The sequence below is a fragment of the Rattus norvegicus genome, chromosome 4, assembly GCF_036323735.1.
Source record: "Rattus norvegicus strain BN/NHsdMcwi chromosome 4, GRCr8, whole genome shotgun sequence".
NCBI classification, from domain to species: Eukaryota; Metazoa; Chordata; class Mammalia; order Rodentia; family Muridae; genus Rattus; species Rattus norvegicus.
In genome coordinates this window covers 180922515-180938533 of record NC_086022.1, presented here as the reverse complement: position 1 = coordinate 180938533, position 16019 = coordinate 180922515, and the positions used below count along the sequence as shown (strand labels likewise).

General features: G+C 47.2%; 1 protein-coding gene across 7 annotated transcripts in view; it reads left to right on the top strand.

The window, feature by feature from the left end:
* Itpr2 (inositol 1,4,5-trisphosphate receptor, type 2) overlaps window positions 1-16019 on the top strand; it is a 406037-nt gene that overhangs the window by 226828 nt on the left and 163190 nt on the right. For all 7 annotated transcript variants that reach the window (XM_039108425.1, XM_063286748.1, XM_039108427.2 and 4 more), the window contains 3 exons: window positions 7990-8180; window positions 10697-10839; window positions 13462-13570. In XM_039108425.1, coding sequence (XP_038964353.1) covers window positions 7990-8180; window positions 10697-10839; window positions 13462-13570 — 443 coding nt within the window. The remainder of the gene's footprint in view (window positions 1-7989; window positions 8181-10696; window positions 10840-13461; window positions 13571-16019) is intronic.

Sequence of the window (16019 nt, the reverse complement as noted above, 5' to 3'; positions counted from 1 at the left end):
ATTAGGAGGCTTAGCCTTGTAATAAAAACACCCGTGAATAAAGGCAGCTCAGTTTTGAGAAGTCATTTTCTCTAGGCAAAGGTCCCCCAAAGCAAAGTGCCTGGGCATCAGCCCTCTCCTCTCCCACTCATTTGTTAGGGACTTGGATACCTGAGTCTGTGACATGTTCTTGACAGGGCGGTGGTTCTAACAAAAGAGGAGCTTTAACATGACCGTATTACATGTGGCAGGCATGAGGAATGACTGGGCACAGCAGGCTCCTTAGCTGAGAGTCGCTGTTAACCCTGGGGATTCTCCCTGCTGTGTATATGCTGTATACACCACAGAGCCCAGAATGTTCCAGCTCGACAGAATTTAACTCAATGTGGATCACGACCTTGACTTAAAAGCATTGTTTTCCCAGTCAGGGTGCCTGTGTGTGAGATAAAGCAATGCTTTCCCTAATCCCAGTGTTCCTTTCTGACGCCCACCCCAGGTGCCTTTTAACCGCCCCTGGAAATCTAACTCAGCGTTTTCCATTTATTTCAGACTGATGTCTTTTTTATTGACAGAGCAGAGAATCTACTTTCGGGCCATGTTTGTAGAGGTTGTTTATTTATAAATTTAATTTGTTTGCTGTTGCCTTGAGATGCTGGGAATTGAACCAAGTGCTTCGTGTGTGCTGGGCACATGTCCTACCTCGAGCTGCATTCCAAGCCTTAAGTGTTGACTCACTGTCCTGTGTGCACTTGGCGTTTTCCTCGGTTGCAGGGTTAATCTTTCGTGGCTCCAGAGTCCCGGTTTAACCATGGGCCACCGTTTATATGTGGGCCAGGAAAGCTGCCTTTTTTTTTTTTTAACCTGATGTTCATATTGTGTAGTTTATATCAAGACTGGACATTAGGTCCATATTGCCATGCCCATTGGGGAACGGAAAAATATTTGAACAGTTCACGATGGTGGAGTGTCTTCAGCTTCCCCCCTTGTGCCACCATTGAAGACTGGATGGAATGGGAACCCGTGGGCGGACCTGCAGTGGACATGTGGCTGTGTGCATTTACTCATAGAAGGGACAGACATTTTTGAACTAAATGTATTCCTGCAGCTTTTCCACATATGTCATATTATTAAAAAAAATTTCATTGCCGTTGCTTTAACTCATGCATATCTTGTGCGTCCGTATGTGTGTTTGTGTGTGTGTGTGTGTGTGTGTGTGTGTGTGTGTGTGTGTAGTGAGTACAGACCTTGGAAGCTGGAAGAGGGTGTGGTGGGTTCTGAGAACTGAGCTCAGATCCTGTGGAGGTGTGCACTCTTATCCAGTCAGCCACCTCTCCGGCCCTGTCTGCTGCACTCTTAGCAACCGTGCTTAGGTGGTGGGGGCCTTCTAGTGTGTCTGACTCACTCAGGGGCGATACATGCACAGCTTAAGCAGAGCCGGCAGCCTGGTCGCAGTACCTCAAGAGGAAAGTGAATGTCTGTGAACTTTGATATTTTGGTTGGTTGGGCAGCGGCCCTGAAGGAGCACCGTTCTGTGTTCAGTTGCTCAGATCTTCAAAGCTGATGCTGATCATCTGGGAAATGCCCAAGAAAGAGCAAAAGTCTCAGCGGAGTGTTATCACGTAGCAAGATTAAGTATCTATAAAAACCGTGTGTAACTCGACAGTGTGGAGGCTGCCTGTCCAGGCAACGGCATGTCTTGATGTAGCCTGGGCAAAAGACATGGATAGAGGCACTGTGTGCCTCCACAGGAAGCTGTCAGGGACAGTAGGGGTCTGCTCTAGATGAATCTAGACAGAGGTGCTGGGTCTGGAGAGCTGCTCCCAGCGGCCAGCGTTCCTAAGCCATCACCTGGAACTTGCATTAAAGTGGGTACCTGGCTCAGTGTTGGCAACAGAAACTGCTTGTTTCAAAGAAGTGTTTTCACCAGTGGAAACAGTGACACCTAGTATTTTCCTATTTATGTGAAAGAAAACTTAATATTCTCTCTCTCTCTCTCTCTCTCTCTCTCAATTTCTCTCTCTCTTTCTCTCTCTCTCTACTCTTTCACACCTCTCCTCTCTCTCCTCTCACTTCTCCTCTCTTTCCCATCTGTCTCCTCTCCCTGTCTTTCCAATCTCCATTTTCCTACTTCCTTCTCCTTTCCCTCTCCTCCTATCTCTCTTTGCCTCTGCCTTCTCTCTCCTCCCATTCCCTCCTCTTCTTCTCTCTTTGTCTCCCTTTCTCCTCTCTCCTCTCTTCCTATCTCTGCCATCTCTCCTCCTCTTTTCTCTTCTCTTTCCCCTTCCCTCCCTCCTTCCCTCTTTCCCTCCTTCCTTCTCTCTCTCCCTCTCTCTCCCTCTATCCCTCCCTCTCTCCTCCCCTTTGCCTCTCTCCCATTCCTCTTTCCTATGTTTAGCATTTAGAACACATCTTCTGGTGCCCGCTAACTGTGATCCATGCACATCTCTCTCTTGACTGAGCAGCGCTAAGTATCACACTTTCATATATATCACAAGGAAACACTGCCCTCCCCTTGTGCCCCTTCTCCCTGCCTTTTGTTGGTTGTGTTACCAGCTTCCCATGGTTGTGGTTTGTGATATCTGTGTTCCAGTTTGGAATAAAATTAATTCTTCTCTCTCAGGCCTTTCAAGCTGTGATATGCAGATGTGTAACTATTTGCAAAAGTGATGAAGTCTGTGGAACTAAACTTTTTTCCTGCTGGGCTGTCCCTGTCACAAGGGATCTTTTGTTTGTCCTAGCCCCCTTCTCCTATTCAAGCTCAGGTTGAGCTGCCATAGTTTCTTCTACTCAGTTGACTTTTTCTTGGATTCTTTTCTCTTTTTTGATGCAATTTTGGGCACAGGAGCTTCAGAGAAAAGTTTCTTAGGCATTTATTCTGGAATGTTCTTATCGGGGAATGGAACTTGAGTTTTGGTTGGGCTGTATGTAGATTATTGCTCTCAAAACCTCCGACTGTCCATTCCATCCACCCAGCCAAGCCCTGCAGATGAGAATTCAGTGGCCAGCCTGATATTTCTTGGTATTGCTCTTCTCCCTTGACATCCTTTTTTTTTAATTGTATAAAACAAAATTTTATTTTCAATTAAAAAATTCTCATCTATCAAGAAAACGCAATTTAAATACTGTGCAGAGAGCTTTTAGCTTAAGGGACTCACATTCTTCGTTAGGAATCCAGCTCAGTCCTTACCTGTTCTCTCCTTTCTGCTTTAGCAGCTTCTGAGTTTAAGTACTACATGGCGGTCTGTGACCTACTGAAAGTGCATTCTTGTGCAGAGTGAGAGAAGCATCTCTATTTTCATCCTTCTGCATGTGGATGTCCAACCTCTGGAAAATACATTTGTCATTTATGTTACTTTTTGTTTTTTTTGTTTTTTTGTTTTTTCCTGGAGCTGAGGACCGAACCCAGGGCCTTGCGCTTGCTAGGCAAGCGCTCTACCACGGAGCTAAATCCCTGTTACTTTTAAAATCAAAACTTTAGGTTCGTTCCACCTTGGGAACTTTTCAGAGAACAGAGTCGCTTATATTTTTATTACTCAGAACTTTTTTATTTACATTTCAAATGTTATTCCCTTTCCCGGTTTTCTGTCCATAAACCCTCTATCCAATCCTCCCTCCCCCTGCTTCTAGGAAGGTGTTTCCCCCACCCACCCACCCCTTCCCCCCTTCCCACCCTGACATTCTCCTACACTGGGGCATTGAGCCTTGGCAGGACCAAGGACTTCTCCTCCCACTGATGCCCAACAAGGCCATCCTCTGCTACATATGCAGTTGGAGCCCAGGGTCAGTCCATGTGTACTCTTTGGATTGTGGTTTAGTCCCTGGGAGCTCTGGTTGGTTGGTATTGTTGTTCTTATGGGGTTGCAAACCTCTTCAGCTCTTTCAATCCTTTCTCTAACTCCTCCAATGGGAACCTTATTCTCAGTTCAATGCTTGGGTGTGAGCATCCACCTCTGTATTGGTCACGCTCTTGCAGAGCCTCTCAGGAGACAGCTGTATCAGGTTCATGTCAGCATGCACTTCTTGGCATCAGCAATACTGTCTGTGTTTGGTGGCTGTATGTATATGGGCTGGATCCCCAGGTGGGGCAGTCTCTGGATGGCCTTTCTTTCAGTCTCTGCTCCAAACTTTGTCTCCGTATTTCCTCCTGTGAGTATTGTTGTTCCCCCTTCTAAGAAGGACTGAAGCATCCGCACTTTGGCTGTCCTCCTTCTTGAGCTCATGTGGTCTGTGGACTGTATCATGTCTCCCTTGACACCTTAAACTTTTTGTGTTAACTTGGCACTGCGTTCATTCGTCCAGTCAGTCACAGGTTGCCATTGTCGGAGAGATGTTTCTAGTTTATAGTTCTGGAGGGTCCGAGTCTCACAGTAAGTGTTGGTGGCACCGGGCTCTCCCAGCAGCTCCAGGCTGTGGCTGTGTCTGGCCTCTCTGTTAGCTTTGCTGTCTACTGACAGCTGCTGGCACCCTTGGCTTGGTCCTTACCTGGTCCTCTTCCTTCACGTAGAAGCGTCTGCTCTGTGTGTCCCTCTCTTACTTTCTGATACAGAGCAGCCAGCGTGGATAGGGCAGCACCTAATTCAGGGAGACCTTCATCTTGATGACATCAAAAGGCCCTGTTGCCAAATAAGGTCACATTTCCAGACACCAAGGTTTGCTTTGGGGGGATACAGTTCAGCCTCTGACAGCATTCTAAAGTTTCAGCAGAACATGGCCTCACAGCTTATTCAGTCCCATCAACAGCCAGCGAGTCCTTTATTCAGAGGCCTGACACCCGGCCCCAGACACAAGACATTTCTCTTTAAAACACAGTTTATTTTGATCCTTATGTGTGTATGTGTATGCCTGCTCCTCGGTAGATGTATCACAGGCATGCAGTACCTGGCACGGCCAGAAGAGGGCATCAGATCCCTAGGAACTGGAGTTATAGGCAGTTGTCAGCTGACCCACATGACTGCTGTGAACAAATCACTGGTCTTACCCATATCCTGATTCTTTATAATTAATCTGTCTGTCCCTTCCTTTTGTCACTTCCATTTTTCAGGTCTGTATCCTCCTGGATTGGCCCCCATCCTACTTCATATAGTTTAGTTTCCCCCTTTAGTCTTTTATCCTATGTTCTAGAAGATTCCCTGGCTTCCTTTTCATGGTTTCCCACTTTCTTTCCCATCCTTTTCTTTTTCAGTTAACCTTCGGAAGGTTTATTTTTACAGCCACATTTTAATTTCCAAGTTTTTCTCCTCTCTTTAAAGGTTTTTGGGTGTGGTGTCTACTCAGATTTCCTAGGGATAATGATTAGAATTGAATATTACCATCTTGAACCATCTGTTTCGTGGGAGGTCATTGTTCTCGGTGGTAATGGTTTTATTTGTGATTTCTGAGGTTTTGTTGTCATCACGGGTAATGACTGTCATGGATGGCATGTGTGGGAGGGGGTGGGTGTTGCTGTCACGAGTGTCCACTATAGTCTAGAAGGTCTATTCCTGGCCTGGAATCCTTGTAGAAATGAGAAAGGCTAACCTGGAGTTCTATGGGAAGGGCTGGGCAAATGACATGGGAATCTTCCCTTTGTGAACATGCATCTGTGTGTGTGTGTGTGTGTGTGTGTGTGTGTGTCTGTGTGTGTGTGTGTGTGTGTGTGTCTGTGTGTGTGTGTCTGTGTGTGTGTGTCTGTGTGTGTGTGTGTCTGTGTGTGTGTGTCTGTGTGTGTGTGTCTGTGTGTGTGTGTCTGTGTGTGTGTGTGTCTGTGTGTGTGTCTGTGTGTGTGTGTCTGTGTGTGTGTCTGTGTGTGTGTGTCTGTGTGTGTGTGTCTGTGTGTGTGTGTGTCTGTGTGTGGTATTTGCATGCATCTTCTGTGCATGTGTGTGTCTGTGTGTGGTGTGTGCATACATCTTCTGTGCATGTGTGTGTCTGTGTGTGGTGTGTGCATACATCTTCTGTGCATGTGTGTGTGTGTGATGTGCACAGATGTGTGTGTTTGTGTCTATGTGCATTTGTGCATGTGCGTGTGTCTGTGTGGTATGTGTGTACATCTTTTGTGCATGTGTGTATATGTCCTGTATACAGATGTGTGTGTCTGTGCATGTCATGTGTGCGTGCATCTGTGCTTGTGTGTACACACGTACGGGTGTGTTTATGGGACATGGGGGGAGCCACAGTGGGTGTTAAAGGTAGAGTTGCTTGGTGGTTGAAGTCTGCATGTGGTCTCTTCTCTGCCAGACCTGCTTATTGCTACCCCCACCCCCAGGTGCCCTTTATATGATGATGTTTGGAGTCAGGTCAAGCTCTGTCCTGCTTCTCTGCCTGTCTTAGCACCATCATCCGCCACTCTCCACTTTCTTGAGAGAACGCTTTTTTCTCTTTCTCTAACTCTATCCTCTGGGTGGGAACAGATGCCTTGGATTCTGAGTTGTGCCAGTGGGTTCTTGAGTAGCCCAGATGACCCAGTGTGCCCAAGGCCACACTTTGAACTGGCTCATTATCCTGCTGGGAAGACCTGCTTAGAGTCCTGGCCTCTGTGGGATCCTTTTCTTCCAGAGGTTTAGTCACCTCTTCACTGTGGCAGGGAAGCTCCTCTTCACTGTGGCAGGGAAGCTCCTCTTCACTGTGGCAGGGAAGCTCCTCTTCACTGTGGCAGAGATGCTGCCACACTTCTGTTTTTCTCATGAGCATTCTAACTGCTCAGTATTCTGGTGACATAAGTTCGTTAAGATGCACGTGTCGGTGGGTCTTCGGGAAAAAGCCAGGCACCATGTACCACCTTCCAAGGAAGGTTTTTTATTTTTTTGTTGTTGTTTGTTTTGTTTTGTTTTTACCTTTTAGCTTTCCCACTGTTTCTGCTGTGAGACACTGGATCACATGCAGTTTTGCGGGCACACACATACGCACATGTAAACATACGCACACGCACACACACAGACACACACACAGATAGACAGAAACACACACACAGACACACACACATACGCACATGTAAACACACGCACACACACATGCACACACAGACACACACACACGCACACACAGACACACACACAGACACACACAGACACACACAGACACACACACAGACACACACAAGAGACACACACGCACGCACACACACGCACACACACACGCACACACACACGCACACACACGCACACAGACACACACAGACACACACACGCACACACACACGCACACACACGCACACACGTACACACACAGACACACACACGCACACACGCACACGCACACACACACAGACACGCACACACATGCACACAGACACACAAACAGACACACACACGCACACACACACACGCACACACACGCACACAGCACACGCACACACACAGACACGCACACACACGCACACAGACACACACACAGACACACACACGCACACACACACGCACACACACGCACACACACACAGACACACACAGACACACACACGCACGCACACACACACACACACAGACACACACACAGACACACACACGCACGCACACACACGCACACACACAGACACACACACAGACATGCACACACACGCACACAGACACGCACACACACGCACACAGACACACACAGACACACACCCATTAATTAAGTTAATAGCCGGCAGGATTCAGCTGTGTGTTCTCTGTCTGGGTTTTTGTTTCCTTTGGCATCTGGGGAGGTAAAGACGTGCATGCCTGTTAGAGTGCGCTCCATATTGATGTTGGAATGGAGTGCATCTCCAACATTAACCTCCGAGAAATCAAATAGCATCTCGAAGGTTCAGTGATCACACATTGCTAATTGGTCTGAAGGACTAAAACGACTTTAGCAGATTTTAGCCTCAAAGTATGTGAAAAGGTCGGATGGCAAAGTTGAAAAATTTACCGCTTCCTTCCTACCTTCTTCCTTTTTTCCTTCTAAAAAAGTCTTTCATGCTTGTTAGTTTGACTAATGTTTAGAAAGCATTAACCAAATTGAGAGCTAAATGCTTCTTGTCTTTTCCTTTCTCTCTCTTTTTTTTTTCAGCCAAAAACCGTGGGATTGCGATTCCGGTGGATTTGGACAGCCAGGTCAACACACTCTTCATGAAGAATCACTCAAGTACAGTGCAGAGGGCGGCCATGGGCTGGAGGCTCTCTGCTCGCTCCGGACCTCGCTTCAAGGAAGCTCTTGGAGGGCCAGCATGGGACTACAGGAATATTATTGAAAAGTTACAGGTACAATGAGAACATGAAGAGATGTGAATTTTTTCTAAGGTCTGCGTTCTTAGAATGTGTCCCATAATACGATACAGTCGAACATGTCAAATCTTGTTAGGGCTAAAGCTTTCTTCTATGATTCTCTGCCACTGCCACCCCTTAAATGAGTTGTTTCTGGAGCCATTGTCTTGACTGACATTTTTTAAATGAGTATATGTATGATTTGATGAGCTCTGATAATTTCTTAGTGCGTAGTGGTCCTTGATATAAAAATCATTATAGTGCTAATAATAAAATTAGTAACAATAGTTTACTCTAAAAATATTACTCTAACAATACATTTGTTATTAAGTTTTCATAATATTGACTCAGTTTATTTTCCAGTGTTCACTTATATCTCTTTAATCAGAATGAGCCAGTCCCTCCCTTCACCAGGTCCTTGTATGGTTTTTGTAAGCCATTGACCATGGTCTGGCCTGGACAGTCAGCAAGTGAGCAAGTGGCCCATCGCTTTAATTTTCTGTGGCTGCCACAACAGTACACCATTGGGAAGATGATTTAAGCAACAGAAAGTTATTCTGCTGTAATTCTGGAGGTGGGAGATCAGGGCACCAGCGGGCTTGGTTTTGTGTGAGTTCCCCATCCCTGACTGTAGATGCCTGGCTTCTCTTCGACATTTCCTCTGTGCAGGAGTACACCTGTGTCCCAATTATGTCAGTTATGTGAACACCACTCAGTCACATTGCATCAAATGGTAGCTCATAGGAACTCATTTTATCCTAGTCACATAGCAAGCCTCGTCTCCAGATAAATCACGTGCTGACTATTCTGAGGCAAGACTTTGGCACATGCATTATGGGAGGTGATCGGATCTTAACGGTGGACCTCACGAATGAGGCCAGTTCTCTTATACTGTAGACCGAGGGCAGTGTATTTATCCTCTGTACTCCACGGGGACACCGCAGCATGGCCCCTGTGTGCACCAGAGAATAGGCACAAAGCCCGCTAATTCCTTATTCCTGGATTCCTGCCCCTCAGCTGTAAAAACGGAACTCTGCCATTTGCAAGCCACTCAGCTCATGGCATTTGTTGTTGACTCCAGCGTGGCATTTGGATTTCATCATACGAGTGATAGCAAATCTTGGGAGGTTTCCAGCCGAGATGGCGCAGGCTCTACCCCTGCTGAGGACCAGAGTTGATTCCCAGCACCTAACCTTGGGTGGCTCACCCCATGCAACTCCAGCTCCAGGAGGAAACAACACCTCTGGCCTCCATGGGCACCTGCACTCATGTGCACACACCCACGCACAGATGCACACACATGCCCACGATCAAAACTAAAATATTTAAAAACTAAGGCAGCAGCCGTAATGGAGAGAAATGGACAGATTCGAGATGGATTTTCTTGTAGGGCCAGGAACAGTAGATGGGTGGATGAATTGCGGGACAAAGGCAGGGGGTGTCAGGATTACCTCGAGGTAGGGCAATTACACCACTCGCTAAGACGTGAAGTAGTGGAAGGTTGGGGGGGCTGGAATTGGATTTCTGTCTGGAGAAGTAAGTTCGAGACGCCTATTCTAACGGGCGTGTGAGTCTGGAGTGGTGTGGACAGGTGTCTGGTTGGAAGTACTAGTTTGTGTTCTAGCGTGAACACAGCAGTGAAAACCACAGCAATGGATGGGAAGTCTCAGGAAGATGAAGCTGTAGCAGAAAGGAGGACCCCGAGCAAGCAGGGTTTAGTGACGGAGGGGTCAGGACGTGCAGAAAGTTAAGTATGCTGTCACAGAAGCCAAGGGCAGGTGGCCATGTAAAGTGTCACCCTGCAGGGCCACTAGCCATGGTATGGTGAGGTGGGGGTGGAAGAGTAACCCTCCCCTCATGAGAGAAAGGTGAGCTCATGGCTTCTGCACACTGAGTAGCAACAGGGGCTGACACCTGAAATGAAGGGGCGGGCGGTGTGTGTCCGCAGCTGTTCTTGGCACGTGCTTTAAGTCTCCGCAGCAGACCTGGGTGGCCGCTGGCATTCCGGTGTCGTGCGGGGCGATTGTGACCTACAGGGAAGGACAGCTTCACCCCAGAGCAGCCCAAGCACCATCTGTTTCATAACTGATCACCTAGCAGGCCAGCTTCACCAGATGTGGTCATTTCTGATGAGCATTCCCGTTTATAAAACACCCACACCCCCTTTATAGCATTTCCTTCCTTTTCACCGTACCTTCTTCTGGCTTTTCAAGGTACCCACACTCATGAGCATATACCTCTCCCTTCATATATATATATATGTAATTTAAAAATCTTTAAAATATGCAGATACTGGGAGAGATAGAGAGAGGGGGAAGGGGATGGGGAGAAGGGAAGGGGGAGAGAGAGAGAGAGAATATGAACTGTGTTGAAGTATGAATAGAAAACATTTGATGCTATGGGACGCCAGCGTCCATCTTGTATGAAACTCCCAAATCGCTTCCTGGTTAGTGTCTTTCAAGGCGTTTCGTCTTGAAAGGTGTTCATGTAGGTCCTCCTGTGCCTTGTCTTAGGATGTCGTGGCCTCTCTGGAACAGCAGTTCAGCCCCATGATGCAGGCTGAGTTCTCTGTGCTTGTGGATGTGCTGTACAGCCCGGAGCTACTGTTCCCAGAAGGAAGCGATGCCAGGATACGATGTGGTGCCTTCATGTCCAAGTAAGTGAAGCCAGGCAGGGTTGCTCGGGGATGGAAGGAGCAAGGCCTGGGTCCTACTGGGATGGGAGGAGCCAGGCCGGGGTCCTACTGGGATGGGAGGAGCCAGGCCTGGGGTCCTGCAGGGATGGGAGGAGCCAGGCCGGGGTCCTACTGGGATGGGAGGAGCCAGGCCTGGGGTCCTGCAGGGATGGGAGGAGCCAGGCCGGGGATGGAAGAGAGAGGGCCTCTAGCAGCCGGCGTGTGACCACAAAGTCCAGAACACCTGAGATCCTTTCCCTAAGACTCCACGGCACAAAGGAGCTACAGTGTGGTAGTGACTGGGCATACATGGTTGCATGAATTAAAATTTAGATCGATTTGAGATGAGACAATGGTTCGCCCCTCAGTTACACCTCTAATATTCAATGTCTGTACGTGGCTGGTATCTACCAACTGGACATCACGGACACAGGATGTTGCTGTTCGTGTAGAGTTGGAGAGCAGAGGTCTAACATGTGAAGGTGAGGGCGGGGTTAACTAAAGCAGCTCTGATCCCCGCTGAAGGTGGAGGCGGTCTGCGGTCTGGTTTAGAGAAGCCAGAAGGAGAGATGGGAGAGGGGAGATTTGGCAGTGGGAAGACATTACAGACCCCACACCAGACAGAGACAGGGCTGCCCCAGTGACTTCCATGGTTAAAGGCCTCTTCTGTGTTGTTATAATTATTTTATGGCTAGAGGCTCAGATCCACTGTTGTCTGCCTACCGCTTCCCATCTCTCCAAAGAGCCCAGAGTTCCACTGGCAGTCATAGCTGGAAACGTAGAACTCAGTTTTATCACTGACCACGCCAGGCCCTGGCACAGCTGTGCACAGCCCTCTAATGAAGCAGCTGAGTTGGTGAGCGTTGATCCCCAGCCAAGGATGAATTAGTTCTCCCACGTCCTCCTGAGAATCCAGCCCATGGTTCCTGCTGACAGGCAGCTCTGCAGGAGTGGGCGGGGGACAGCCTCTGGGAAGGCAGCTTAGTCACAGGGTGAGAGACTAGGCTAGCGTGGGCATTCACCTGCCAGGCAGCTGGGTTGGGTCCACTCGAATCCTTACCTACACTTCTGAGAGAGAGCCTGTGTTTTCAGACATTGGACTTTCAGGTCTATGCAGACAAATGATAATATATATTATATTGTTTAAAACAATATAATATAATAATATAATATAATATAATAAAAACACGACTACAAGAACCATAAAATGTGAAAATATATCTGACAGAGTGAGGAGGGACTTTGGGGACAGCGTGCACACATACCAGCAATCCCTTGTGTCAGGCCCGAATGCTGGACTCTTAAGCATGGCGTTCTGGTCAGTTCTTCAGTGTCGTCAGCCCCACATCTCCTCTGTGTTTCCATGCTGTCTCCGGGCCAGGATTACCTTCTTGCCCCACTTCTCCCGGCTCCCTGACATCTTCTAACTCAAAGGCTGCCTCTTTGCTGCCTTCGCTGACCAGAAAATCCCTGGAACAGAATAAAGATTTTTTTTGTCCAGTTTACTGGCTTTTAAAAGTATCTCTGTTTAAATTTGAGTGGCACTCGTCATGTTGTATGGCTGTGTGTAGCCTGTGGCGTGCTGAGACTCTGTCCTGAAGCCCCAGAGATTCATTGGTGAATTGCAGCACTCCTGGGGGTAGGGGAGTCAGGGTGAGCTTAGAGGTCTATCTTCAAGTATCCCCATTAGGACTGTGTAACTGGAAGCAGGCTGTGTCCTCTGTCTAAACCCCCTTTCTCCTCAGCAAACTTGGTCTGATTCTGGCTTGTAGTAGGACGAAGGGAGACCCTGGGAGGTCCTTTCCTCAACTCTGATGGTTGAGAACATTAGCTGTGCACTAGCCAGAGGAAGTGGCTTCTCTGTTGTATCCCGCGGCCCTCATTCTAAAGAGAGTTCCCATAGCACTCTTGCTGTGTCTTGCTGTTCCTCTAGGAAGATGTGTCTCACAGGGTCGTGAAGGACCAGTTTCTTAACAACGTAACCTATGGGGACTGAGTTACACAGCCTAATCTAAACGTTTCTCTGGATGCTGACTCAGATCGTTATGCCCACGGTGCTGAAAGCTTTCTGGAACCCCAGTGCATGCCTCATTACAGTGGAGAAAAAGAGCCACATTCTTGTCTGAATTATAGCAATGATCAGCTATCTTGATGTCACTCTCATTCCCTGTAACCACAGAGGCTGCTCACATCGACTAAGCACGATCACGTGTGGTCACAGTACACTGAGGAATGGGGGAAAGCCTGCTATACTGTGGTGCCACCTACATCCTCGATGGAATAATTAATGTGGTATAATGCAAAGAAAATAGTAAATGTGTGATGGTGTAGAGTGTGCTGTAAAATTTTCATACTAGCAAAGTGGATGGGTAGGGGGACATTAGCTTCCCCACTTCTCAGAGTATCAGAGGCCAAATCTGAGAAGCACTGTATAAATGATTCAGAATGTGTGTGTGTGTGTGTGTGTGTGTGTGTGTGTATATATATATTAGACTTTTGACATTTGCTTTGAGCTCTCGGCTCTGTTCCCCTCCCAAGTAGCATATTGTATATGTTTTGGTGAGAAACTGGTGTCCTTTTTAAGGTTTAATGTTTTGCTTTCAGGCTGATTAATCACACAAAGAAACTGATGGAAAAAGAAGAAAAACTGTGCATTAAAATCCTCCAGACGTTACGGGAGATGCTGGAGAAGAAAGACAGCTTCATGGAAGAGGTATTCCTTCAGTTTTAGTTTCTGGTATTTGAAAATAGACAAAATAGATTTTTTTTTCCATTTGAAATAAAGTGAAATTTCCAGAATGCCCTATCTTTGGATTGCAGCGTGCTGGTATACAAGCACTTCTCATTGGTTGGATAACACTTGGGTCTTATTCCTGTAGGCCACGTTATTGCGATTCATGGCATTTACCATATTTGGTGTTGAGCTCAGATTGCAACAGACTGAATATTTCTCTCATTCACCGTTCTGCCGTCTGTCTCAGCAGTGTCTGTGGTCTCCTTGGATAGAGTATTGGGCTGAAAGACCTTCTTTGTGGTCCTGGGAATCAAACCCAGGTCCTGTGCTTGCAAATGCTCTACCACCAAACGGCACCCCTGAATCTCCAAGTGACCTCGTGAGGTGATGGGTGATTCAGGTTCATTGCTTAGGGACAGCCTGTAGAGAGCGACTGTGCATGCTGACATGCATGCCTTTTTAAATTATAATTACGTTTATGTTATTTTCCATGTATTATGCCAACTGTTGTATGATAATACTGTTGTTTTAAATAAAGGGAATAGTTGGTTTATATTCTCAGTTGTATTAATGAATGCACAGTTGATATTCATGGAAATATCAGCTTATAGATTGCCACTCAGTCATTAAGATCGACAGCTCAGGTGCTGATTAAGTGGTAGCTAGCAGCGTTCTGATAACCAGTGTTAGGTGTAAACGTGAAGCAAGAATTCTTGAGAAGTTTTTCCTTCCTTTTTTTCCTTTTCTGTTTCAAAGTTATTTTTTCATGCTAAACATCAAGTAAATTTTGTACAGAAGTGTCTTAGCATATTTGTGGAGTGTTTCCAAAAATGCTAATCGTCTGGTATTTTAAAACTGCAAAGGTTTAATTTTTGTTAGCAGATACATGTGCTTCTAGTTTCAGAAAGTCTGCTGTGATTGGGTTTCCCCCTTCGCACATCCTGTGAAGAAAGAGACAAAACGGAGTTTTGCTCAGTAGGAGGAACTTTGCTCTGAATTCTTGCACTAGAGGGGGTTGGCGACATGGCTCTGTTACTAAAGTTCTTGCCACACAAGGGTCAGTACCGAGTTTAGCTCCTAGAACCAACGTGAAAAGCTAGACTGGACGGCAAACACTTATAATCCCAGAGCTGGGGAAGCAGAAGACCCTGTGGCTCCTTGGTGAGGTAACCTGGCCTACTGGGAGGGTTCTAGACCAAGGAGAGACTCTGTCTGGAGACAGGAGCAATTAATAGCAAGATTGTACACACACACACACACACACACACACACACACACACACACACACTGTCAGAATGAAGTATTTGCTTTACAAATCAAAATGCCCTCTGCTTTAGTTCTATATCTGGGCAGCAAATCATTAAAGTCAGTGTTGTCAGGGTCATTTTAGCAAGTGTTTCTTTTGACATAGAAGTGAAGAAAACCTTACGCGCTTTAGTGTAAGTTATGGGTCTCCTTGGCATTTGCAGCTGTTCTCACATGACCCTCGGTGCAGTACTGCCTGTTAGCTGATTTCAGGGGTGCCCTAGGTCTCTGAGCAGAACACTTAGGTCAACATAGTTTTCTGACAAGTCTTCCGGTTTGACACAACAGACCGATACCCAACGCTGTAAGGGAGAGAAGGAAGGACATGGAATCCTGCTCTCAGTAGGCGAAGAGTGTCCAGGTTACTCCATCTGAAGTTAGCCATCAATTTCCCTACCCACTCCCGCTCCCTCCCTCCCTCCTTCCCTCCCTCCCTGTCGGTATGCAAGTGTGCAAGGGAACATTGGCAGAGGGATTAGTGAGTGCCAGAGTTCTTACTTACCTTGCTAATTACCATAGCTACTAAGAACAAAATTAGACATTTGAGCGTGAGACTCTTAGCTTTAAGTCAGCCTCTGGGTGCTTTAGAAGCAGTTGACTCCCGACTCCCAGGGAACAGCATGGAAGGCTTCACATGTCTGTCTCCAGACAGCACTGGGTGCCCCCTCGTGTCCACAGGCTTCTTAAAATCCTGGGGCTTAATGACCTTTGCCGGCAGGTGGGGGTGACTCAAGCCTGTGTGAACTGGTGCTGGGCAGCACGCTGGGCAGAGCGACTCCTCTGCTGGTCTCTTGGGGTTTTAGGAGATGCCTGGGTTTCAGTGGTGGGACAACAGGCAGTGTTCCATGATTGTCTTACCCCCTGTTCGCCGACACCTTGCTGTCTTAAAATAGCACAAACTCGCCATCATTTAGATTTGCAGGTCAAAGGTTAAAATCAGGTCAATTGTCGGCAGAAGTATACTCCACCTGGAGGTTGTGTGGCCATATTTATTCCCTAGTCCTGTGTGCTTCTTGAGGTTTCCTGCATGCCTCGGTGTGTGTGCCCTGTCTTAGGGCTTCTGTTGCTGTGAACGGACACCATGACCATGGCAGCTCTTACAAGGACAACATTTAAGTGGGGC